Here is a 27,815-nt window from a genome sequence, read left to right as displayed (position 1 = left end):
ACGCCCATTTTTTGTCTTTTTCAAATTGAGTTTTTATTTTAATTAAATAATTCTTTTTTTTACATTTAACAGTTGAACTTTAGTGTTTTTCTTTTTTAATTCTTTTGTTTTTTAACACGCAATATTGATAACTAACGAAGCTTTTTGTTTTTTTTTTCTTTACCAATATTTTTCTAATTTAATAAAATTTCATTTGAAAGTGTTCCTGAGGTGATTTTGGTTTTTTTTTTGTTTTTATTTTTGTAAAATGGTAGGTACCGTTGCTAGTAGTCGCTGCTCAGCAATAAAATAGTAACAATTTTACTTGGTTAGTTGCTTATTTGTTCTTGTTGTTTTGTTGTTGTTTTTTGGCGCCTAAAGCTTGGACTTTGGACATTTAAATAATAATAAAAATATATATAATATCAAAAGGATGATTTTCAATTGATTTATTGCTGATCCTCTGGAGCAGGCAATTTCTCCCAAGTGGGCTCAACGCCCCAAATTTCGCGGGCATATTCGGCAATGGTGCGATCCGATGAGAATTTGCCACTGGAGGCAATGTTATTGATGGACATTTCCAACCATTTGGCTTGGTTCTACAAAAACGAGAAGAAAAGGATATGTATTAGAAACCACATAGATTATAAAATATACAATTTTATGTAGCTCACCTGATAGGTCTTGGACACCAGATCCTGAGCCTTGAGGTATGCATCGAAATCGGCCAACAAGTAGTAGTGATCGTATTTAAGCAGAATATCAGCAATATTCTTGAATTCATTGGGATTGCCGGGGCTGAAGAAACCACCCTGGATCTGATCAATGACCTGCTTGACTTCCGGATTGGCGTTGTAGTAATCGTAGGCATTGTAACCCTTCTTCTTGAGGGCCTCAACCTCTTCGACAGTCATGCCGAAGATGAAAATGTTATCGAGACCCATTTCTTCGGCCATTTCAACATTGGCACCATCCAGGGTTCCAATGGTGAGGGCACCGTTCAATTGGAACTTCATGTTACCGGTACCAGAGGCTTCTGTGCCGGCAGTAGAGATCTGCTCGGATAGATCAGCAGCAGGCATAATCTTTTCGGCCAATGTGACGCGATAGTTCTCCAAGAAGATAACCTTAAGCTTGTCACCAACAATTGGATCGTTGTTGACCACATTGCCAACGGCACAGATCAGTTTAATGATCTGTTTGGCCACATAGTAACCAGGCGCCGCCTTGCCACCGATCATAATTGTACGTGGGGTGAAATTGGCGGTGGGATCCTTCTTGATGCGATTGTACAGGGTAATGATGTGCAGGCAGTTGAGCAGCTGACGTTTGTACTCATGGATACGCTTCACCTGAATGTCAAACATGGACGAGGGATTGACCTTGACACCATAGTCCTTCTCCAAAATGGCAGCCAATTTCAATTTGTTCTCCTGCTTGACGCGAGCCACATTGCGTTGGAAGTTGGGATCCTTGGCCCATTTCTTCAAGGCCACCAACTGATCCAAATGCACTGGCCATTCGTCGCCAATTTTCTCGGCAATCAGATCAGAAAGTCCTGGATTGCACAGCAACAGCCAACGACGTGGAGTAATACCGTTCGTCTTGTTCTGGAACTTATCCGGATTCATTGTGTAAAAGTCATGGAAGAGTGAATCCTTTAGAATCTGCGAGTGAATGGCAGCAACACCGTTCACGGCATGGGAACCCACAATTGACAAATGAGCCATGTTGATGCGCTTCTCGCCATCCTCCTCCACCAAAGACATGCGACGCATACGGTCCAAGTCCTCAGGGAAGCTCTTCTTCACATTCTCCATATGCAGGAAATTAATGTGATAGATGATCTGCAAGTGGCGAGGCAAAATCGACTCCAACATGGAGACGGGCCAGCGTTCCAAGGCCTCGGGCAAGACAGTGTGATTGGTGTAGGCACAGGTACGTACAGTAATATCCCAGGCCTTCTCCCAATCCAGATGCTCCTCATCGACCAGGATGCGCATCAATTCGGGTATGGCCAACGATGGATGAGTATCGTTCAATTGGATGGCAACCTTATCAGGGAAATGATCGAAAGTGTTGCGAACTGCCTCCCGGGAACCGAATTTGGAGGCCTTATAACGGCGAATGATGTCCTGCAGAGTGGCGGCGCACATGAAGTATTCCTGCTTCAGACGCAATTCCTTGCCCTCGAAGAAGTTATCATTGGGATACAGCACACGAGAGATATTCTCAGCCAGATTACGATCCAACACGGCCTGAATGTAGTCACCATCGTTGACTAGAAAACAAAACAAAATTATGATCAACAAGTCCTCGATAAGCATCAACAAAAGTCGATAAATAATCGATATCTTTATACTTACAGAACTTCAAGTTGAAGTCAATTGGCGATTTGGCCGACCACAAACGCAGAGTGTTCACATGGTTGTTGTTATAACCGGGAATTGGATTGTCATATGGCATGGCGTAAACCTTTTGGGTGTCCACCCACTTCTTGCCTTCAGGTGTATCGATAACACGACCATAAAAGTTAATTGGCAACATAAATTCAGGACGTGCCTTCTCCCAGGGGTTGCCATAACGCAACCAATCATCAGGTTCCTCAACTTGTTCACCATTCTTAATCTTTTGCGCAAAGATACCATACTCATACCGGATGCCATAACCATAGGCAGCCAGACCCAATGTGGCCATTGAGTCCAAGAAGCAGGCAGCCAAACGACCGAGACCACCATTACCCAAGCCAGCATCCTCTTCCATCTCTTCGAGATTCTCAATATCGAGACCCAATTGATACATGGCCTCTTCGCATTCACTTTGAATGCCCAAATTGATCATGGTGTTGGTTAGAGAGCGACCCATGTAGTACTCCAAGGATAGGTAGTACACACGCTAAAAGAAATAATAAAATTAAAGAGCATTAGTAAGTCGTTCGAACTTAACCCTTTAATTGTTCATTCCCCACATTCAAGGTTGATTCCCAACTCTACAAGCAAAGCTTCCATTAACTGATAAGCCGCCCCAGACCCAGTTTAATTTTGATCCATGCACTGTGCCCATATGCTCAACTAATGCTCTGGTTAGAAGGTCAACACAATCCAATCGAATCAAATCGAACAAAAATGTGTGACGTTATCAGATGATCACAACGTAAACTAAAACTGTTTAATTCTATTAATAGTCATTTTTTCCATTTACCGGTCTGTATATACCGGCGTCATTCAGATTGTTACGAGGTGCATATATATTCATGACCCAGCAACAAAAATTGTTTGTCTTATCACCAGAGACCGAGGATGCACTTGAAGTGCAACAGCATGAATCTACATGCTGAAATCTTTAATCCGTAATCTTCGATCATCAATGCTGCCCGATTTTACGACACTCATATAATATTATTCAGTTCAGTGTCGCCAGTTTAATTAGTTATGTAGAAACTATGCGACGACGTTTCTTATCAGAGAAGTCTATGTAAACTATGCCCTAAACAACAAAAAACGCATACACCAGACGCATGCGAGGGGGAAGAATAGCATTAGCTTTAGGTATGGGCTAATTAGTTTGTTTGTTTGCATATGGCAAGAATTCTCGACTATGCGAAATGATTTACATGTGATTCTCGATCGTAGATAAGCTACATAGTTATAGTAATCGGATTTGAAATACCTAAATTCTTACGTGCAATAATTTTGCCTTAAGTCATTATGAATATTGAGTTAATAAGTAACAAATTAATAAGCATAAAGGTCAATTATGATCGTCATGCTTAACTTATGCGTTTTTTTTCGATAAGATATAGAGAAAGAATATATAAAAACTTAACGAATTATAAAGAAATATAGAAACTTTTTCTCAAACATTTTAGAAATCTAAAAAAAATAGTAAAAATTAAGAAATTATGACAAAATATAGAAACTTTTTTGACTTGAGTATCTGATAAATATAAAATAATAGTGATATTTTTTTGAGGTACTGTACAAACATATAGAAAACTTGAATTGATGTAGAACCAATTTAGGAACTTTATAAACAACTTCAATTGATGGAAAAACTATTGTAACGAGATGAAAATCAAAAATTTTACACATTAAATCTGAGTATATTGATTGAAATTTTGAGTAGTTTTCATTATGACTTCTTAATTTTTAAAAAGATGCAGAACCATGAAAAGACAAAGATACTATTATGAAAAGGGATTTTTTCTTTTTGTTTCGCTATGGTTGCATTTAAATCGAAAATCGTTGATGTATTTAGAAATTTTATTATAAATAATATATTAAAATTTTGATAAAAATTAAAAATAACCAGATTGTAATATATTCCGACCTATATATTACTAGGAAGTTTCTCAAAACGTTTTTTAAAGGGCAATGATCTTAGCTTAGCTATTTTATTATATATGTATACACTAATTTTATATATACATATGTATAAATTTTCCAAAAATACTTATGCATAATAGAAAATATATGTACAAATAATTAAATTTATGAATTATAAGTATGTATACACATGATTCAAATTTATGAAGCTTCTATCAGACTGAGATTACAGGTTACTTTTTCTGTTTGTAAAGATTATAAATCATAAAAGATACATATACATACATACTAATGAAATATTTATGCATGAGAGATAAGAAAAGTAATATTAAAATGCTGTATATTCATAGTATGAATTTCATACACATATGTACATATTTATGTCAGATCTGAGATAAAATTGTAATCATTAATTGGGGTTTCGATCTAAGTAGATACGTATCTATATCAAGATCTAGATATGTGTAGTACTTTCATTTCTTTGGATTAGTTTGAAATTTGTCAAAATTTACAAATTTAAGAAGTCTTTACAACATTTTTTTGTATTCAAATATACATAAGTACTCATTAACTAGTAATAAAAAGAATATGTTTGTGTTTAGCTTAGACAATTCATCTAACATCTGTTTAACAAATGAAACTGAATCAACTTATTATTGTTTAGCTGAAAGTAATATATAAAACTATTTGCTCTAGTAGCACTACAGATGATCCAAGATTTCAAAAAAATGATCAAGAATCAGTTGTTCATCAGGAATAAATAGTCCTATATTAGATTGAAATAAAAGCATTCCTTTAGAAACCTATATAATTTAGTGTGAAAACTATAATCTGGGTTATCTAATCGATTAAATGATAGCGCCACCAAAAGTCATGCAGGCCAAATGTAAACTTTGCCAGACGGTTGAAATAGAAGTCCATATAATATATACATATATTTTTTGCGGCTTTTTTGCCCATTGCAAATGATAACAATAAAAATTGAACTAACAACAATAAACAAAGGTAAAATGAACCCACATATAATATATCAATGAAAGTACCTACCATGGAAAAAAATTATTAACATATTTAATTTGATTTCCATGTAGGTGATAAATTGCTTAAAACATTTGTCCTAAAACCAAAGTCACAAGCTCTAACAATTGATGAACAATTGAGCAAATTGATGAAAGTGAATTTTGTCTGCGAAATTAAACTATAACTATTAGAGTCGATGAACCCCATATTTGAACTGTTTCTTTAATTTGCATAGAACTCAAATTTAATTGAAATTGAGTCAATTGAATTGAGTTGTAACTGGTTTCTAGCATAGGCGAACAGCTGTTCGAGTAACTCAGAATAACAATAATGGAACGTTGCGTGAGTTAATTGGCATTTACATAGTACCTATGTATCTATAGAAGGCCTAAGGAAAAAAAAATGGATGGAGCCAAACATAAATTTCCATTGCTCTGACAATTTTTCCACGGCACACACACACACGCAGACAAAGGCATATATTATGAAAATAAAAATAAAGAGAGTGAGAGGGAAAAAAAAGAGAAAAAATACAAAAAAATTTTCCTTGATATTTTTGGTTTTGTCAGCTGCATAGAGACTTTTAGTTTTTCGTTAATAACCTCTGATTGACCTTGAAAAATATGTGTGTCGGACAAATATATAAATGAAATTGAACAAAAAATAAAAAAAAAAAATATAACATTCAACCAATTGTTAGTAGGCAGTTTTCACAAATTAGTCAATTTGATAGATATATGTATGTTTATATATATTTATGACTTTTGTAGACTCAAACTTATATATTTGGGCAGCTTGAAATTGATAAATGATGATCAACAGCTAAAAGATACAATTTGTGTATCTATTGGATAGAAATTGAGAGTGAATTTTTAAAGCTGACATTCAGGCAAGGACAAAAAGCACGCTTAAAGCACGTGCTACAAATGTGAACATATCAACGAGATACAAATTGTATTTTTTCTGTATCTGATGGATACGTGTTTCAAAGCTTTGCAAGAAAACAACTAAATAATTAACTGATATCGGTAAGTTAGTTAGCTAGAATTCTGAGATAGCTGTCTAATATGACTCAAAATAATTTCTAGATTTATAAATCTGTAAGTTATAAAGAAAATGAATTCTAAACAGTTTGACCGGCAAAAAAATTTGCCACTGCAAATGTTGCAGTGAAAGTATCTCAATTAATTTGGCCACAAAAACGAAAAAGGTGGAAGATTCACACGTTTTTGGCATTGATCCCAAAGCATTAAACTGTTTTGCGGGGCAATTAAATTTAGCAAAACAAATGATAATGAAAAAAAAAAATTACAGAAAAAAACAAAATAAGAAAAGAAAATGCAGTAAACTGCATTTGCTCTACTTCTTTCACTCTCTGTGCCTCTCTCCCTCTCTTCCTTTTGATGTGTTTATCTCTTATAAAAAGAAATTCTGGTTAAAGCATATCAAGCAATAAATTAGCCCCAAAAAAAGAAGGGGTAAAAAAAAATGTCGTAATAGAAGAAAAAATTCTTTGTCTTAACTGAAAAAAAAGGCTCACAACTACATGAGGTTAATACAAATAATCATAATCAATAAGCCAAGAGCAAGGTACACGCCCACACTAACAAGACTCCCCCAACTCCAACTTTTCATGCCGCACTCTCCCTACTCCATCAAAGTTGAAATTTTCTCACTCACCTTGGGATCCTTTTCATAGTAATGCTGCTGTGTACGGATCCAGCGTCCAACCATATTGTCCTTGACCGTATTGGCCAGGGCAAAATAGTAATCACGCAATGTCGATACATTACGATCCTTGACCAGGGTATAATGCAAATGACGATTGAAGTTCTTCTTCACCTCCGTAACATTGCCAACCTCGGCAATGCCGCGCACTGAGATTTGCTTGCGACGATCCGCGTCCGATTGTGGTTTCGACATATTTCTATTTGTTATCCTTTTTCTTTTAACTAATTTCTAATATATGTATATATATATATATTTTAAATAAAATTTCTCACGTTTTCGAAGAAGGAGACGCAACCGTTTAGACGACCGTTCACTGCAAACTCCGGAGCACTTCTCAAAAAACAGAGAAAAAAAAAACCGAAATTATACTCGTCTGAGCTTTTTGAGGTTGAGAAAAATAAAAGCTCTCCTACGCTCACCATTCGGCTCTTGTTCTCTTGTAAACAATCGAATTTGTATCGCGCTGATGTTGCCGTTTCTTATCAGGTTTTTTTTCTTGACTTGAATCTCGATCGTGCCGTTTTTGCCGTTTGCTTAGCCAGCGTTACTCACCCAAAATTGCACTCTTTTATGCTAACTGCAGTTTCGTTTGCAAATGCATTCTCTTTGGCTTTGCACCCGCACTCTCTAACCCTCGCAGTGGTTGGTCTCTCTCTCTCGCTCTCACTCTTTTACTCTCTGGCCCAGTCACCTTGCTCGAAGGTCATAGTACATGCGTATTGTTTATGTATTTTTTTCTTGTTCTTATGCTTTTTTTCTACCATTTGTTGAAATAAATTAAACTGTGTGGCATCATCAGAAAATGATAAGCTTGTTAAACAGCTGGCAAGCAGTTCGAAAGTTGTTTTTTCACAGCTGATTTGGGTACTTGGCGCCAGTTCTAGGGCAAATTTAAATGAGAATTCTATTTATATTAGCAAAACGTCTTGAAATGGGGAAAAAAATGGTAAAACAAACAAAAGATTTTGTTTTATGAAATCCGACGTACCATTTTTCCAAAAACAAAAACAGAAAACGAACGTTGAAAGTGAAGAATGCGGATATTTCCGATTTCTGCTTAATTTGTATCCCTTGAAAACGACCAAACGTTACATCTAAGCCTTTGTTGAGTTATAGTTACTTCAGAATCATCAAATGCATAAATAGCTTTCTGAATGTTTATTTTTCTTAGTCAAGAAATACAGATTCGTTATTGTCATTTTATAGTTAAATCTATATGAATTGTATAGCGAACAATAGATCTATTTGAGGATGGGATTTTGGGTGGAATGCTTTAATATCTTGATGGTAAATGTGCGATAAAGGAGATGGAATGAAAAAGTCTTTTAATTTAATCATACAATCCAAAAATACTTGCTTAGAATTTGTATTTAGAATTTTTTTGAAATTTGGTATTTAGATACCTCCAGAACTGTGAAAAATTTAAACAATTTATGATTTTGAAGACCATCCTAACTGGTCTAAAAAAGGAATAAAAAATTTAACAGTGAGATACTCTTTGTCGTGAATTGATACTTTTAAGATGTCTAAAAGTATCTGACAAAAAGCGTTCTGAAGCGATAAACTTTTATCTGAAAGCTGTTTGACAAACTGCAAGTAGTGTATCAAGTAGTATATCAAGTAGTATATCAAGTAGTGTATAAAGCAGTATATAAGAAGCAGCGAACTTCAGCCATGTAAAGCAGTTGAAACTTTCGAATTTAACGCTTCAATTCAAAGGATACATTTCATTTGATTTGCACAAAATTTTTGCTACTCTCGTTTCAGTTTTGTACACAAAAGATCGTTATGTGGTCAGTGCGGGGTATGTAGATGTTGGTAAGCAAACAATAGAACCAAAAAACACTTCACATAAATTGCATTAAAAGCACACACAAAAGCATCCGCCATGTCCATGCCCGCCCTGCCTTGCCACCACCCACACTTGCCGCCCCTCCCATAAACATACGGATGCAAAATGTTTGTAGGCTTCTAAAACCAAAATTGAATTTGCGGTTTTTTGGCCATGTGTGTGTGGGTGGCTAGGTGGTTGGGTGGGTAAATGTGAATGTAAAGGTGTGGCAAGAGAAAACGCAGCAAATAACTGTAAATGAAGCTAAAGTGTGGTCACACAAATGGGAACGCAATAAAAAACGCGGTCAGATTGATAATGAACATGAGTCCCCGGGGGATATTGTAACCATATATAACTTCTATATACGTAAGTGTGCATGCACATATGTATGTACATATATGCATACATCTATGTATGTATCTGAATATTGTCCTATTCCACCAGAGCCTTTTGATGCCTAAAATTGCATAAAACACACATACACGGCCAGGGCTAACGCATACATTTGAAAGTCATCAACAGTCAAGCGAGCTAGGGACACGGACATGACTACAGGATGTAAAAGTGGATATGGAGAACTGGGCAGTTTGCGCCTGGAAATGATGTGGTTAGTTGTGGCTTGTGCGGTCCTGATACTGATGCTGATGATGACGACTCTCCTCAGTCTTTCTGCCTTGATGGACAAACTTTTTTTTGTTGTTGTTTCGTCGTTGCCGTTTTTGTCGTTTTTGTTTTCGGTTACGGTTAAACTTGCCCGTCAGCAGTAGGTCAGCCAACTGGTCATGTTTAAATAAAAGACATACACATTTTGGTACATAAATATGACAGCCATCAGGCAGACAAACAAATATACCTAACTATACATACATATAAGCATATTTGTATACAGGGGGATAATGAAAAAAATAGGATTTGAACTAACAATTCAAATATGCACAACTTTCAACCAAAAGTTACCCAAAGGATATTTGAATAATTCCAAAAAAAAAGTTATCGATAAATGAATATACAACTAAATATTCAGTAAAAGTTTCTTAAGATTCTTTTAACACTTTACAAAAAATTAAAAAAATGTTCTTTACTGCATAAAAAAGGAGGACATCACAAGGATCTGAGCAAGTGAGTTTTAGTATACAAAAGAAATTGTTTATCTCGCTATCCTTGTTAATTAATAATCGGATCATCGTAAATTGCATTTTAAATTAATCCTTTTTATTATATTCCAATCCATTGTATAAATATTAAATATTTCCTGCTTTAACCTTATAAGTTTTAGAGAATGACTTGATTCTTTAGATAATGACTTTTTGAACCATTTTGGAAGGTGATTGTTTATTTGTGATTATATATTTAAAATTTCAGTTGGTTATAATGTTTGTATAAGTGATGGTCGAGTGAAATTTTAAGTTAATCTGACGACTACATCCTTCCATATATCCTTATTACTTTATTTTATTCGAGTGCACTCAATAAAAATAGTTTCAAGTTATTCGAATCTCTTCAAACTCATTATACCCTTGCAAAAAGGGTATATTAATTTTGGTCAGAAATGTGCAACGCATAGAAGGAAGCATCTCCGACCATATAAAGTATATATATTCTTGATCAGCATGACGAGACGAGTTCATATAGCCATGTCCGTCCGTCCGTCCGTCCGTCCGTCTGTCCGTCCGTCTGGATCAACGCAAACTCCTCCTAGACCGTTAGAGCTACGGAGTTGAAATTTTGCATGTAGGCTTGTAAACTGCAGGCGTTGTATATCTCGGATTCAGCCGGATCGGATCACTATATCATATAGCTCCCATACAAATGACAAAGTCACGAACAGTGACTTTTCTCAATAAGGGCCTTATTGTCATGAAATTTAATATTAGTGTGTTTATTACACCTATAAACAACTGTGCGAAATTTGATCAAGATCGGGTGACTATATCATATAGCTCCCATAGGAACGATCGGTCGAAAACAGTGAGTTTTGTCAATAACTTCGTTACTTTTAACGCGATTGCTCTCAAATTAAATATTTGTTAGTTTAATATATATGTGTATGACTGTGCCGAATTTGATAAAGATCGGGTTACTATATCATATAGCTCCCATAGGAACGATCGGTGGAAAACAGTGACTTTGATCAATATCGTCGTTATTTGCTATGCTAAGATTGTAGGCCGTTCTTTCGGAAACAGCTTTTTTAGATAAAACGTTTTTCCACTTTGATGGCTATAGGTAAGGAAAAAGTTACCAAAAAAGTTGCAAGGGTATACAAACTTTGACGCGGTCGAAGTTAGCCCCGGCCCTCTGGTTTTTTAATAGAATTGAGTCCTCTGAGTTCAGTAAATATTAGTTAAAAATATGTTTTGTAGCTTACTTTGTCCCAACAAAACTCAAAACTTGCATTGGTTTATAGGCCATTCTTCTTTGACTTATCGCTTTGACAAATGAAGGGTATATAATCGTTGGCATGTCACAAGGTTTCTCCAATCTTTCGTTTTCAAATTGCACTGGTGATTTTGCAATCTTTGCTCGAGTAGGAAGTTCTATTAATTTTAGAATTAAAATTAATTTAGAATTAAAGTGACACAAAGTGATGTAAAGTAATGTTCCATTTTTTGTTTTCGTGTTTCATATACTCAATTAAAAAGTAAATGCTGAAAGGATTGTTTTTAAAGGCATAAATACCTATGCGTCTACACATTTTGTTTTAAGTAACGAAAAAAAAAAAGAAATCGATAAACTTATCCATAACCAAATAACTACGGATATGCAATCAGTATCAAATGAGCCTGCCGTTTCCGTTGCCGTTTCTCACATGGCTTTTAGCAGTCAGTATGTGGGTGGAAGGAAGGATATGCCCAATGTCCATTACCAAACTTGACCAAGATTTAATACCCGCAGTGGCCATGTTGCGCATGTGTAATCCCATTAAAATCCAATAAGTTAAATTATTTCCATTATTATTATGTGAACGCACTTTGTCGCCATTGTTGTTGTTGTTCGTCCGTTCCCGTGAACCGGTCCGTGTGATAACTGTGTGTTCATGTGGGCCTTTATCTGTGTGGGTGATAAGTGTGTCTCTCTCTGATGTGGGTGATGTCTGTGGGTTTCTGTGTTGAACTGTGGATCTGGCGGCACTTTTGGTCAACATCAGCAACACTTCAGAGTGAATGCCGTTGCCATTAAATTGCATTACGTTCATGCAATCATAATGATTGTTGGTTGCATGATTTTTTTTTTTTTTTACAATTTCCAGTAATTTGCTTGGCCAGAATTCTTAAAAGGGAAAAAATTAAGTTTCTTAATGAGAACTATTTAAAATTTTTATTAAAATAGGTAAAATAGAGTCAAAAGACTAATGGCCTTACAACCTGCAAGGTTTCTCGGGAGTTATAAATAAACTCGCGAAGTAGGAAATAATAAACGATCTAAAGGCTTCTAAAATAATTCTTTTTATACTAGTTTATTTTAGTCTATATCTTTTCTACCATTGTAAACTGAATATATGTTCTTTTGTTACTTGTAAAATAATCGCTGAGATGTTTGGAGAAATATAGGATGAATTTATATTGATGTTCTAATATATCCAAAAAAATAATCAAAATATTTTCAATGAGGAAAACCGAATAACATATTGATATCGCCAAAATTAAAGCTCCAGTTTTTCTAGTTGCTTGCGTTTTGTCTTCATGTCATTTACCTAAATCTAATAAATTTTTCGTCAAAAGCGGAAAAAACATGCACATTATCTTTACAGAATAACGGTAATAATATAGTAAATATGCTGCTCAACTACAAAAGAAAAGAAATGAATTTAAAAGCAACACCAAAAAGTAATCGTATCGTTAATATTTTTGCTGCCAAAAACTGTTGGACAACAATAACAAGAATTTGATTTTACTACTATGCTACCATGTATATGTATGTATGTTTGGATGTATGTATTTGTAAGCGCTTTTAACACGCATACGCAGCGTATGCCAAAAAGTTTACCAAGCCAATGGGAATGGCAATTTTTTGGTTCATGAACATGCGGCAAAAATTAGAAGCGAAGCGAACTGAAAACACACAAAACACAGACAACTGACAACGGAAATTGTGCGAATGGCAAAAGAAAAATCGACGCAAAAATATCAAAAAAAAAACAACAAAATGCAATCCAAAAAGAAAAAAAAAGCAAACAGAAAACACAACACAAACCAAACAACAACAAAAAAAAAAAACTAGGAAGAAAATGAAATTTCCATTGATAATGGCTAATGGAAAACGACTTTGTTATACCTTGGAGTTATTTTATAAATTAAATTAAAAAAGAATTATATTTAAATTCTATCTGAATTTTAAGTTTGTTTTGGCCACAAATTTCGAATTATTAACACAAATGTGATATATTTGTTGACTTTTTTAATGCTTTTAATTTTAAGTTGATAACCCAAACAAAAGTAAAATCAAGAAAGGGAAAAAGGAAAAAAGGAAACTTTGTTAAACAAATTACAATTATTTATGTGTAGCTAATATTTGACTTCTCTTCTTCTTGTTGTTTGGTTTGATTGCCTTGATAATGCCTTATATACCTCTAAAATCCATTTCGACATCGATACTGAATTTGGTGGTTGTGGCGACTCTGTAGCTGCAATGACAGCAGAACCAGCAAAATATTGAAAAACAACAAATGCCAGCCCTCCCTCAGGCCCTCAGGGATGGTTGGGAGACATGTGGGGGAAAAAAAAAGAAGCACGGGGAACTTGTCTAGCGAAATTGTGCAACAAGAGCAACAAGAACGCCGAGAATGACAACAATAATGTGGAACAGAGGCGCAGCTATTGGCAAAAATGGCCAAATGTTTTGTATGTTTTACAAGCAAACTACTTGCCCCATTTTGTTGTAGTTGTTGTTGCTGTTGCTGTTGCTGTTTCTGCCATTATTGCGCGGTTTTTGGCCCACGCGGTTGCATAAACATTTCCAGGATACTCTATGAGAACAACAGCAAAAAGAAAATATATATATATTTGTATGTAGCTGACTTAAAAATATTTGAATTGGATGATGCTTTAACGATGTGTTGTTAGCTTTAAATATGTAAAATTATATCATAAATTCAACAATTTATTGCGAAAAGGAAAATTCAAATTCAAGTTTTCTGTATACTCTATAAATTTCAAGCAGTTTAAATATTGACTAAGATTCAATTACTTAACCTCACCTAAGCTATATAACTTGTCGCCTCCAAAAACTTTAAGACCTTAAAAAGTTGTCTATGTCTTTTCCATGACAGTTTTATATCCTGTTTAATTTAAGCTCATATAATTTTCAATATCAAGGTTATTGGACAGACAAGAAGTAGACGTGATTGTTAATGCAGTTACGAAATTTTATGGAAAGGCTTAGGGATTTTTATTTTAAGGTCAGCTTTTTATAACCATTCAAGCCACATTTTTGTTTACTAATTATTTTGACCACGCAACTGTAATTATCTAATTAAGAGACTTGTGCATATAAAGAAGGAAACCCGTGAATGTCTCAATCAGATAGAGTTGAATTTTGGTCGGGAATGGAATCAGCTAACATTAATAGTTTGATTTTCTTCAGGAGTCATTGGTTCGCCTGGACGGTTTTGGGTTTGTCACGTGAGAAGGTGGCAACTTACTGGCGACGACTTTATGTGGGCTACAGTATCCTGATTAATCTATTGGTGACCATTGGTTATCCTCTACACTTGGGTTTGGCCTTGTTTAGGAGTCCCACCCAAACGGAGAATGTCTTGAATTTAACTATATTTGTCACCTGTTTCACCTGTGCATTGAAATTTATGATTTATTCATACAACATCGGAAAGGTCAGTGAGATTGAGAGACTTTTAGTAAAGATGGACATGCGTGTGAGTGCATCCGGAGGTCAGATAATAATCTACAAACAGCTAAGACGCAACCAACGTATGCTCCTGTATCTCTTTATGGGAATCTACTTACCCGTCGGCATGTTTGCTGAATTGGGATTCATATTTCAGAAACAGAGAGCCCTCCTATATCCCGCTTGGTTTCCCTTCGAGTGGGTGAACTCCACAAGAAATTTCTATATAGCCAATGTCTATCAGATTGTAGGCATTTCGTATCTTTTATTGCAATACTATGTAAACGATTGCTTTCCACCTGTTAATTTGAAGTACGTAGTACATTTTTCAGAATAGAAGAAATCGGACTATAAATTAACGTAAGTTTGCGTTGCGTTTAAAAAGGACAACTTACGGTTTAGAGGACATAAGACCAAAAGAGAGATAACCTCCTCCTTCTCTCTCTTTACAACAAGAAACAGAAATGTTTCATGTTATTGTATTTTCTATTTAAAAATACATACTTTAGCTTATAACTGTATATAATAATTTATTTGTATAATGTCAAAGACAGAGTAAGATTTAAGAGTTAAAGACTGAAATAATACATAACGTTATCTTCTTTTGGATTTTGTTAACTGAGCTTTCTCCACCAATTAATCTAAAATCTTTCTTGACCTTTGCCTTTTCTAGCAATTGTCTCATTGATTTCCCTAGAAAAATTTCTACAAAAAAAAACTAGTTCTCATACACCAACAAAAACGCTTTAATTTAAATAAAATATTGTATACCATGCAAGACGACCTCAAATCCCTAGCTCAGGGCAGAACCTCTTGAACAAAAAGAATACTGAAGGTAAACACATTTCGACCTTTACCGCCTGATTATGTGTATAAGTTTTTCTTTTGGCTTATTGCTAAAGTTTGTGTGTTGAGGGGAGCAAAAATCATTGAATGGATGGGTCGTTTTTTGGTTTGCTTTTTGATTTTATTATTTTTCCATTTGCAGCAGATTGGCTCACACAGACTCCGAAGGGGCAGACGTGCCATGTGCCCTACCGTTTCCTGCCAATCTCTACCTTAACTGCAGCCCCTGGGGCAATTTGGGGCCATTTTGTTATATACTTTTTTTTTCCCCTTAGTGGGGCTCACAACTAGAGAGCGAGAGAGAAACGAAATACAAAGAAAGAGAGGAAAAAAGAAATGTCATATTTTTTGATTGCCAAGTTATTTAAAGGCTGGCAAAAAGAAATATTACAACATTTTTTGTACAGGTTTGGCTTTTTTTTTTTTATTTTTAGGCCAACCTTTCAACAGCATTGAAATGAAATTGAAATTTAGGCAATTTTTTTTTTAGTAATTATTTTGACCACGCAACTGTAATTATCTAATTAAGAGACTTGTGCTTATAAAGAAGGAAACCCGTGAATGTCTCAATCAAATAGAGTTGAATTTTGGTCGAGAATGGAATCAGCTAACATTAATAGTTTGATTTTCTTCAGGAGTCATTGGTTCGCCTGGACGGTGTTGGGTTTGTCACGTGAGAAGGTGGCAACTTACTGGCGACGACTTTATGTGGGCTACAGTATCGTGATTAATCTATTGGTGACTATTGGTTATCCTCTACACTTGGGTTTGGCTTTGTTTAGGAGTCCCACCCAAACGGAGAATGTCTTGAATTTAACTATTTTTGTCACTTGTTTCACCTGTGCATTGAAATTTATGATTTATTCATACAACATCGGAAAGGTCAGTGAGATTGAGAGACTTTTAGTAAAGATGGACATGCGTGTGAGTGCATCCGGAGGTCAGATAATAATCTACAAACAGCTAAGACGCAACCAACGTATGCTCCTGTATCTCTTTATGGGAATCTACTTACCCGTCGGCATGTTTGCTGAATTGGGATTCATATTTCAGAAACAGAGAGCCCTCCTCTATCCCGCTTGGTTTCCCTTCGATTGGGTGAACTCCACAAGAAATTTCTATATAGCCAATGTCTATCAGATTGTAGGCATTTCGTATATGTTATTGCAAAACTATGTAAACGATTGCTTTCCACCTGTTAATCTGTGCCTAATATCGGCTCATATTCAAATGCTATATATACGATTCGAGGAAATCGGCAAAGGCAGAACACAGAATGCTGAACTCGAGCTCGAAGCCTGCATGACTGATCATAAGCGTTTAAAAGAGTAAGTATCATTTATTACTTTGGGTGTTAAAAATGAATAGAAACATTTTTCATCATTAATACCCTTTGCAGGCTTTTTCGCTTGGTTGAGTCCTTTATATCTCTGCCAATGTTCATACAAATTACTGTGACTGGCATCAACATCTGCATAGGCATCTTTGCTGTTATCTTTTATGTTCGTGAGCCGATGTATTGGGCTTATTTTCTATTCTACTGTTTGGCCCTATCATTGGAAATCTTTCCCACTTGCTACTTTGGCACCGACAATGAGTTTTGGTTTGGCCGTCTTCATTATGCTGCCTTCAGTTGCGATTGGCTGCCTCAAAAGCTAAGTTTTAAGAAGAAAATGTTGATATTTACAGAGTGCTCGCTGAAACATTCTACAGCCATTGCTGGGGGCATGTTGCGTATTCATGTGGATACATTCGCCTCGACTATGAAATTTGCGTACTCGCTTTTCACCATTATTTTGCGTATGAGAAGGTCAAGTCAAAGTCATCAAAATGATTGATTGGAATAGGAACACTGAATAATTTCGAGAAATCAATAGCATTGTGACTATAAAATTCAAAAAACAATAAACTTAATGGAAGCTAATTGGCATTAAAAGAAGCAACGGAAACATTTTTTTGTACGGGATGATCGTAAGACCTATCTTTAAGATAGACAGACTTTACATGATTTCAAAAACCTTAAAAATTAAAATCTTAATCTAAAAAGGACACATTTTCAGGTATTTTAGGGATTTATTTACAAACTCTAAGCCAAAGAATAGAATAGGTTAAATTCAGATATGTTTATTAACAATTACGATTGCTGTAATCAGTTGAAATTAAATCTATTTACTCACATTCTTCCAAATAATCAAACTTATCTTTAGCAACATTTCAGTCAATCTACGAACCTCTATTACTCAAATTTGTTTTTCCTTTAAGGGTCTTTTGAAATATTCATTTCAATATCTTGTTATCTTTTGGGGCCCAGCAATTGATTAACAAAATGAAATGAAAATTCGCCAACGTAAATAAACAGAAAACAGGATAAGCAAAGAGGGGCTATAAAACCAATGGGTCCAACAACCAACAAAAGCAACAACAGGACAATTGTCCTTAACTGGCAATGGAGTGTAAAATATACTCCAAAGGGTGAGAGAGAGAGCCCCAAAGACAGAGAGAGAAGCAGATGAAAAGTGTGAGAAAGAATGAAAAATTTATGCTTCACGTGATGGTCATCCAAAAGAAGAAAAATAAAACAACGCAAAAAAAAAAAGGAAAACTCGCCTTCATTTAAATGAAAATGCAAGCAAAAGACAAAGAGCTGCCCATCTTTTTTTCCTGGTTATCATCAGCATCCTGCTCGTGACTGCCTATGAAAATGATGGCCGAAAATCAAGCGAGTGAAAAATTACAATTGTCACAACAACAGCAAATCACTTTTTCATTCGCGAGAATTTTCACGGCGCATTGAAGTTGGATATGAAAATAATTGTAATGCAAATTTTCCACAGAAATCTGTGTGGTAAGAGAGAGCGAGAATCATCATCCGCATCTCATCCGCATTCATCTCATTTATCTTCTTTTGGGTAGATCCCTTACATTTGCCACTTTAATAACGCGTTGGTTCGGTTTAATGACTTAATTTTCAATTCCATGGCGCGTCCAGTTTTGTTCTTGTTGTGGGTTAGTCAGTTGGGTTGAGGTAATGAGGATGAAAGAGCAAAATGCAAATGCTGCCAACGAGTCCTGTCTGGACTCTTTTTCTCACTCCTGTCCTTAAACTTCTCCTCCTCATTAGCCATTAAGGCGTCATTATGCATTTGCTGTTGGTTTAATTATGGGCTGACTTTAAATGCAATTTTTTCTGAGATGCAAATTCACACAATACCTCTATATGATTTAGCATGAGATTTATTTTATTTTAAATTCTAAAAATTAGTTTTTTATGAAACTATATAAACTATGAAACTATATGTGGCAACCTCTTGTATTTTGTATTTTAGCTTGTTAACTAGCACGAACAAATTGTATATTATTTCTTGTACTAAAGTTAGAACGTTACATCTAAAACGGACATAACAAAAATCTTTAATACAAAAACTAAAAACGAAAAGATTTAAGGATAAAAATTGCAAGGGCTTCAAGTGTAATTAAAGGTATAAGGTTTTATGAAGAGATCACTTTAAATAAAATGCACTTGGCCTTAACTAACAATGGCAGGCCACACCAATAATGATGCTTACTAGCACTAAAATTAGTAGAATTGTGGCTTTAAAGTGAAAAAGATCAAAAACATCAATCATAAATAAAGACTTACGAAAACTTAGGACACTTTACGGTTATAACCTAGTTATAAACTTCTTAAATTTTAAAGTAGTTATGACTTGAAAAATACTTATTCAGAAATTTTTGTCGCCTTGAACAAATTTGTGTTTTCTTTTTTTCATTCAAATTATTTTAATAGAACATAAAAAATCTCTTCATATAATGATTAGTGTTAGATTATTTCATGCTTTTGCTGTGAAGCGAATGATAAATGATGACAAAAATAAATTTCAATTATAAATGATATTTGCAAAATGTGTATGTAAGTATCTTACTAGAGTCCAGTCCTCAGAGTACATACAAAAATTACTATAAATGCAACATTTTTCTGTTTGTTACGCAAATATAACACAACCAAAAAAAGAAAAAACAAACCGAAACTGAGAGGAAAATAGAAAAAGTTGCCATTCCCTAAACATGGCTCATGAAGAAGAAAAAGAAGAAGTATTCGCGCCATTCCGAACTATTCCCAGTGATGCCACAGAGTAATATTTATTATCACAAAACATTTGTGCAAATGTCCTTTTCGCATAAGCAACGATGTCGTGCAGTCCTTTGAGAACATTTATCTTATTATCTTTGCATACAGCAACGGCAGCAGCAACAACAACAACAGTAAAAACAAGAATGTGGCATAAATAAGACTCAACAACAACAACAACAACAAAAATAACAACAAGATGATGATGATGATGATGATGAGCAACATTAGGCAAGGACAAACAAAGCCAAAAGGCTCAGACGAAACAACCAAAAGTCAGCCAAGTCAAGCCAACAGACCGCAAAACAACAACACCAACGACAACAACAATAACAACCATAAATACAACAATGGAATTTTTGGACCAAAGCCTTTTTGCCACCATGACAGCTTGGCCAAGCAGAAAAGTTGCTCATACGCCCCGTGTGTTTGATTTTTGCTTTATTTGTGCTGCCCACACAGAGAAAACTTTTTAGCATTTGGGGTAAAATTTTTTAATTGATTAAAGCCGCATTTGCACTGCGGCTTACAAGCAGCTTAACAACAAATTTCTCTACCGAAACACACACAAAAACCATTTTGTGCCCCAAAAATATTAAACATTTTTCCTTGTTTTGTACATTTTATTGTATGTTCTATTTGCATTTAGCCCATGGCCAAATAACTATAATTAAAAATCTACAAAACAAATTTCGCCCCATATTCGTAAGCATAAAACAAGCAGAAAATAAATAAATAAAAAAAAATCAAGTGCAATGTGTGATATTTGTTAAACAACAACAACGGCAACATTCAATTGCACATGTCCTTATATGTATATATTTTAACAAATATACTAAATTCTTTAAATGGTATAAACACATACAACAATATCTGCTGTGGACATATTTGTATATTTGTGTATAAAAGCAGACTTTTATTAATTTTACGAACTCGATGTTCAATAAAAGTAAACAACTTTTTCTAAAATGTTTCTAAACAATGTTTTTCTAAAATGGACAGCAAATTACAATTATATTTAAAGATGGCAACATAACAAGTTGTCTTGATAGTATAGTGAAAGGCAAACCTTAGTTAATTCTACAGAGTTACGGATAAATACTGTGAAGATATTTAATATGAGGTAAGTTTGATAAACACTTATAATCTTATAAAATGGTATGGCAAAGATGATGGCTCTAGCTCAAACAGATTGCATGGTAGTAAACACAACAGAAATATCGAATTGAATTAAAAATTAACAAAATCTTATCTTAAAATAAAACTAAGTAACAAATTATGCATTTTCGCTAACTAAAGAACTTCTTAATGATCTTGATTGTTCCCATAACAAGTTTCTGATTAAGATTTGATTATTTATTGGCAAAGTAAATATACATATATCACTGTACTATAATATTTAGTTAATATATGCATATAGCAATTTAATTTGCTATACCAAGATATACATAGTACATCATTATCATTTTAATGACATTATGATTTTACTAATCGGTAAATTGTTGGTGTTTTAACTAGTAGCCCAGTTTAAAATTTACATTTTTTTGACCGACAAATACCAAGAATTATTATTTTAAGCACTCTTTTCATTCACATTCACATCATTTTTTGTCAGGCATCAAATGAATACAATATTAACGTATGTATTTTCCTTATTAATGTATTTATTATTATTATTGTTACCTGTACAGGATATAGGTGTAAACCATCAAACTAACTATATTTTACAAGGCCTTCGGCTAAGACGAGAAGAACTTCCATACACTAACCTAGGATTCGAACCCAGATAATTTTTAGTGAACTAATTGACTGGGTCACTTAGACAACTCATCTACAAAGAACTGCATAAGTGTATTTACATATTTATCAATGCTGAAATAAAACCAAAAATTTTGTACAATATTTGGCATTAATTTGGATTTTTTTACTTTAAACGTTGATGCCGTCTTCACGCTTTAACATTATAGGATATTTTCCAGGATATTAAACCAGAAAAATGTCATATTTTCATATGAGAAAATAAACAATGTTACGAATTTGAGAAAAAAGTTTTGAAAGCGATCATTATTTTCATCTTAAATGTATTGTGAAATAAAAAGAAAATTGGATTTTAACATTTTGTTGTAAGTTTTGCTGGTAGACCTTTATTTTAGTGTCAAGAATAACGGCCAAAATTCAAATACTATTAAGAAAGCTTCGATTACGGAGTAAAAATATCATTCAAAGTGTTGCAAATAATGGGTTTGTGACAAATTTTAAACTTATATTAGATTTCATTCACATTTACATGCATAAATAGATAATGGCTATTGGTGGTATCATTTTGTAGAATATTTTTATGGCAAATACTTTGGTAGCTAAAATTGAATTTTATATTTTAAGATCCAATTTACTAACCAACCACTTTGTGATACGTAATTGAAAATATGTATATATGTATATAGTTGTTCGTATATATGCCTTTGATGGGCGCAGCTGATAAACTACCAATCCACAAAACCGAATGGACTGTACGAATGTTTCGTGATAACTTTTTCTGACAGAGCCAATCATTTGGCTTCAACTTCTTTGGCTTCTCCATCGTCCATAGCCGCCTCCACTTCCATCACCAATTGCATCTAGATTTTAAAACCTTCTTATACCTCATACCCGTTCAGAGGCTTCTGCATCTACGTGTTCCGCGTTGCAATTTTCAGCTGAGCTCATGTGCAAACGAGCAATTTTCAAAGCAAAAGAAAACTCCATTGCGGCGTCTGCATCTGCAGCAGCCATTTCAATCAATAATTTCAGCTTCAATTGAATCAAATGCGATTTTCTGTGGTTCAAAAAAAAAAAAAAAAACCATGAGATTCCCAACCACAATACACACACAAACACACACAGACCATGTTCAAATGGAGACCTGATATGCTTTGCCTATTAATTTTCCAATTAGGCCGGGCCTAATTGCTTCTTGCTATCTTGTAATATAGAAATGTACGGATTTTCAATGCGAAGCTAAGCAGCTTATCAATTTGTGACGGTTCATGCTGCATTTGCTCTTACTTTTTGACTATCTTGAAAGGAACTTTTGAATGAACATTTCGGAAAATCTGACAGACAAAAGATGGATCTAAATTTGTGCTTAAGCTTATTATAAACTATGCATGTACGTATGTATGTATTGTTCATTGTTCTTTCTGTTTATCTTCATGCGTACATATGCAATATAATACTAATAAGGTAATTTTGAGACTTCTGAATAGAAAGCTAAGCTAAACTATTTGTAAAGAAATTAAAATTAAAAACTCTAAGCTCTAAAAATGCTCTTAAACTTTAAATCATTCATTTTAATTGAACCTATGTAATATGAAGCAAAATTCTCTTTGGCAAGGGTATTAGAATTTCATACAAACTAAAAATTTTTTCAGATTTTTCAACATTCATTTCATTTATATGACCCGTAGACTCTTTGAAACCGTTTTATAATCTAATTTCGTGGTGTTTGAAACTTTGAAATTTAATTTGTGTGCAAAAGGAAAAATGAAATTAAACTAAACTTTTTTGTCCTTAGTTTTTCTAATGAATTTTTAAACCACATTTTCTAACAACAACTGAAAAGATGGACAAAAACACCAACAAACACCCAAAAAAAAAAAAAAGGACAACCCGAAAAACGAATTTACATAATTGACATGCGTCGAAGAGCGACCGCATAGTAAAATTATATTTACATGACCATGTATGCATGTATGTGGATTTTGTTGTTCAATTTGTGGCCAGCTAATTTTAGGCGGGGAAACTATTTTGCATAAATAATAAGAGGAAAATAAAACTTTAGTTCGTTGGGATTTTGCCCCAGAAAAGCCGCACCACAACTAAACGTATTAAGTCATGAAGTATTTAATTTATAACTAAAAATGGCCCAAAACTAAGCGAAACACAAACCAAATTCAAACACTCTGTGGATTGTGGCTCGATCTGACAGACTAACTAATGAAAGTAATTTACTTCAATATTTGCCTGTATTTATGGCTTCTCTTAGTGCGCAATGCTCAAGGACGATCCATCTATGTAGAAGCCAAAGGATGTCGAGAGAATTATGTCTATACCTGTAGGCAACATAATGGAAAATTAAAGCCATGTCCTTGTCTTCATTGGAAAGGTAAAAAACATAATAAGGTACTGAAAAATACATATGAATGACAAAAAGGAATTTAACTTTAAATACATTAAAAATTTACATTACATTTTCACTATTTAAGATAATTAAGTTTCCTTAACAAAAAACTAAAGAATATAAATTTTATTTAAAATAACTTTTCCCAAAATGTGTCTCATATCAAAAATTGTATTAATCTTACTTAGTTTGTTTGGGTGAAAGCAAATCATGAAGGATTAAAACAGATTGAATAAAAATGGGCTTGAGATATCATCCCTTTCTTGATGGAAAAGTAAAACATAAGCAGATTTTCTTAATTGAAATTAGCATTTTTAAACATCCACAATAAAAGAAATTGTTTTAAAAACACCTAAATAAGTATACTGAGGTCACAATGGCATATCCTCCCTAGTGTAGCCTTATATCTGCAACTGTGAGAACTTAAATACGTGGTAAAGTAAATTTCAATCATACACTTATTTAATAAATAGATGCAAGAATACATTTAAAATATAAACATTTAAAAAATAACAAAATTATAAGGACGATAAAAAGTATCCAAGAAAAAATTGGTCTCTGGACCAGAGTTCGTTTTTCTAGTAAATTTGTTTAGATCGGTTCTGATTTACCACATAAGAGTGCAGAAAAAAGACAATTTTGACTATTTTTGAAAGTATGTAGTATCAGACATTTTTCTGTCATTCCAAAATTAATGAACTTAAAGTGTGTCTTTTATTCTGAGTTTTTTGCGTTTTTAAACAAACGATTAATAAAATTTCAAATTGTGTAATTTTTGTGTGACAATCTCCCAAGTAAGCAACTTAGAAATATATTGTTTTATTTTTTACTCAAAAGTTCCTAGTTCGCTTAATATGAATAAAAGAAAAATTCATTTTGTCGTATACATATTGTTAGCAATACTTTATTGCAAAATACTCTATTTTTGACACATAAATTATTTAAAAATGTAGACTAGATAAACTTGAAACTCATCTATTATTAATTTTACTTTGTTTTACATAAATTTGCTTTTTATAAATAATTGACTTCAATTTAAAATAGGTTTGTATACAATTTGTTGATTTGTTTTTAAATACATGTATGTAGATCTGTCAACACGAAAATTGAACAAAATGCATTCATTTATTATTATATTAAAACTGTCCAAGATTAATATTTGCTTGATAAATGAAACATCTTTAAAACGAAATGATTACATTTGGTTTCATCATTTGCTCACTCAGATGGAAATTTTGCCAGCACAGAGAACAGGATGGGTTAAAAGGATTCGGGGAAAGAAGCATGAGATGCGGTTCATTTGGTTAATGCACGTGGTAACCTGAGCCTATTATTCCCGACTGCATTGTGTAAAAACAACAATGTGTGTACTCCTGTATGTGTATCTGTCTGTATATGTGTGTGTTTGTGTGTGGATCTGCCTGCCGATGTGTACAGCAGGTTTTTGTTAGTAAAAGGATGGGATTATTGTCTTTCTATTCATATACATTCACCGAAAAACTCGTCCGAAAATACAGAAATTTCTATGAATTGAAATGGCCAAAGGCCAAAGCTCATTTCCTAGAACCAGTGAAAAACCATATTACCTTTCACCTTCATTATTTTGTTTGTTTAAACTGAAACAAGACCTCGAGCCGGCAAACAAAAGGTTTGTTCAAATTACAGAACTTTAATTTTATTCAAGAAAACATTTTTCTATTTATATCACATTGATTATTGTGGAATACGAATTTATAATGAATACATTTTGGAACTGAAATTTCTATAAAATGCTTTTTCTTTCCATTTAGAAAGTGGGATAAAATAGCTTACAATTAGATGTTAATATATAAGACAAACGATATACATATGTATATGAATGTATGGTTGGGTTGGTAACGCCGAGTGGCCAGACCACCTCAAAACAGCTGTTAAACGACGGTGTGGCAAGCGATCCATATGAGACGAGGTGGCAAGCGACCCACAAAAACGACGATGTGGCAATGCTGCTACGAGACGACGAAGAAGAACTTTTTTCAAGAGAAGACGTGTATTAAAGATGTATTACAGACGAAAGACGTGTATTAAAAGAAGTAAAGAAGTGTTAAAGACGAAAGACGTGTAAAGACGAATGAGAAACGACGCTGTCATTAAAAATCTAAAGACGGAACAATTACCATTCAATTCAATCAATTTATAGTTACTAAAACATAATTATAATCTTAAATGAAACCTATTACCAATTAACTAAATATAAATCAAACGGGACTACTTATTTCTACAGAATCGGAACCTAGTCCCACATGTATTTTTAATCAGAGTGAAAAGTCGTGTGCGTATTAACTTCACGCTCTCAAAAAAAAGGCATCAATTTAGTCTGGCAATCGGAAGTCGAAAGTCGGATTGGACCACTATAACATATAACTGCCATAAAAACCATCGATAGTCAGCATTTATTATTAAGAAATATCTAAGTAGAAATGTGCAAAAATCTCAATAAAGTAAGCTTACTGAGAAATATTTCCTAGAAATAAATAATTATTTGGAATCCGAGAATACAAGGGACTTATAGTTATAATAAGTCTTAAAGTTTTTTGGTATAAAATCTGTCATTTTTGTTTTTGATGTGAAAATAATGATTAAATACTGAAAAATGTAACAATAAATGGATTAATAATATATAAAGGCGGTAGACTAAAGTTAATAAGTAAAAATGTGTTTTTTTAATATTAAAAAAAAAGTTTTATATAAGTACTAGAAACAAAAAAGTTTTAAAGAGGTGCTCACATTTATATTAATTTACGATTTACCCAATGATTTAAATTATTTTTAGACAAATATTCGCCGTTCATATCTGATACCAGAGTTATTCAAATTATTTAAAAAAATGTATGTAAAAATTTTTCTTTTTCATAATGAATCTTTTTCATAATTGTATATTTTATTTGGTAGATTTAAATATTAAATTTTTTCTGTGTGATATTTATGTATATACGAATGCATTTATACATATAAGTATAGCCTACGCATTGTAATAATGAAATTTTCTGCCATCTTTCACATATGTGTGTATACATATTTGTGTGTGTATGCATTTTCCATTTTCCACATTTCCATCTTACAACACATAAAGGCGATTGTTGTTGCTTGTGGCGTTGTGTTATTGTTGGTCCATGACCGAGTGCTTGAGCATAATTACGCATTAAAAAATTACAATAATTTTTAATTAACAAAGCCTGACCAAAAGTGCAGCAAGGCGAAAAAACAGAAGTGTAAAGTTCATATGAGAAAGAAACGGGGGCAACAAAAAAAAAAAGCAGGAAGAGTGGAAAAGCTGTTTATAATTGCGCATTATGCAAATGCATCCGGGAAAATCCCAATGCTGCAAAGAAAATTCACTCAAGCATAAAGAAGAGTCCAATTAAACAAAATACAAGCTCACGGCAAATGTAGCAAAAATATTTAATAATAATAATAGTAAAAAAAGAAAAAGAATTGCCATCAACTGGAATTGCACCTGCTTAAGGATTTGGATTTGTTCCCCGTCTCGGCCACTCGAACAAAATCGTTTCTTTGATTTTCTCAGGAATTTGTCAAGCAGCACCGCCTCTGACTAATTTTATCTATTTCTTGCACTTTGGGCCAAAAAGCAATTGTCTTAGACAACGTTGCCTCATCATCATCATCATCATCGTCGCCATCATCATCATCTGTAGAAACAGACGAAGACAGAACCTTCAAGTGGCAAATGCACACACAACAGGAGCAGTTGGCAGAAAAGAAGCAAAAGTTGGAGGTGCATGGGGCTTTCTGGGATGCTCCTCATTCTCGAATTGATGCGGACCCCTCCCCCATTTTAAGAAAGCATACTTGAGCTTGAGCTTGTTGAAAATCAATTTCTTGCATCATTGTTTGCCAAGTGAAGTGCACTGGAAAATTTCCTCTGAAGCCATCAGTTGCCTTTTTCCC

The 27,815-nt window shown here is 33.8% G+C and overlaps 3 protein-coding genes across 3 annotated transcripts; 2 read left to right on the top strand and 1 right to left on the bottom strand.

The window, feature by feature from the left end:
* Positions 1-214: 214 nt before the first annotated feature.
* Positions 215-7,391, bottom strand: LOC6641935 (glycogen phosphorylase). The gene is made up of 4 exons (XM_002064779.4): positions 7,005-7,391; positions 2,346-2,874; positions 654-2,260; positions 215-578 (listed from the first exon to the last, which is right to left on the bottom strand). The coding sequence occupies exons 1-4, from the start codon at positions 7,245-7,247 to the stop codon at positions 429-431; spliced, it is 2,529 nt and encodes an 842-aa protein (XP_002064815.1). The 5' UTR covers positions 7,248-7,391; the 3' UTR covers positions 215-428.
* Positions 7,392-9,434: 2,043 nt separating this feature from the next.
* On the top strand, positions 9,435-15,070 carry LOC111518549 (odorant receptor 59a-like). Its single transcript, XM_023175684.1, has 2 exons — positions 9,435-9,496; positions 14,473-15,070. Exons 1-2 carry the CDS (start codon positions 9,435-9,437, stop codon positions 15,068-15,070), a joined length of 660 nt encoding a protein of 219 aa, XP_023031452.1.
* Positions 15,071-16,176: 1,106 nt separating this feature from the next.
* LOC6641932 (odorant receptor 59a-like) lies at positions 16,177-17,417 on the top strand. Its single transcript, XM_023175683.1, has 2 exons — positions 16,177-16,907; positions 16,979-17,417. Exons 1-2 carry the CDS (start codon positions 16,177-16,179, stop codon positions 17,415-17,417), a joined length of 1,170 nt encoding a protein of 389 aa, XP_023031451.1.
* Positions 17,418-27,815: the final 10,398 nt, after the last annotated feature.

Source organism: Drosophila willistoni, assembly GCF_018902025.1.
Source record: "Drosophila willistoni isolate 14030-0811.24 chromosome 2R unlocalized genomic scaffold, UCI_dwil_1.1 Seg167, whole genome shotgun sequence".
Lineage (NCBI taxonomy): Eukaryota > Metazoa > Arthropoda > Insecta > Diptera > Drosophilidae > Drosophila > Drosophila willistoni.
Note: the sequence above shows the minus strand (reverse complement) of the source record. Positions and strands in the feature narration are given on the sequence as shown.

Bases quoted from the DNA above. Each gene is read 5' to 3' on its own strand.
- LOC6641935 (XM_002064779.4), bottom strand. From the start codon at position 7,247: ATGTCGAAACCACAATCGGACGCGGATCGTCGCAAGCAAATCTCAGTG. The intron at 2,261-2,345 runs GTAAGTATAAAG...TTTGTTTTCTAG, and splicing joins TGACTTCAACTTGAAGTTCT to TCAACGATGGTGACTACATT. The intron at 579-653 runs GTGAGCTACATA...TCGTTTTTGTAG, and splicing joins TGGTGTCCAAGACCTATCAG to AACCAAGCCAAATGGTTGGA.
- LOC6641932 (XM_023175683.1), top strand. From the start codon at position 16,177: ATGGAATCAGCTAACATTAATAGTTTGATTTTCTTCAGGAGTCATTGG. The intron at 16,908-16,978 runs GTAAGTATCATT...TACCCTTTGCAG, and splicing joins GATCATAAGCGTTTAAAAGA to GCTTTTTCGCTTGGTTGAGT.
- LOC111518549 (XM_023175684.1), top strand. From the start codon at position 9,435: ATGACTACAGGATGTAAAAGTGGATATGGAGAACTGGGCAGTTTGCGC. The intron at 9,497-14,472 runs GTTAGTTGTGGC...GATTTTCTTCAG, and splicing joins TTGCGCCTGGAAATGATGTG to GAGTCATTGGTTCGCCTGGA.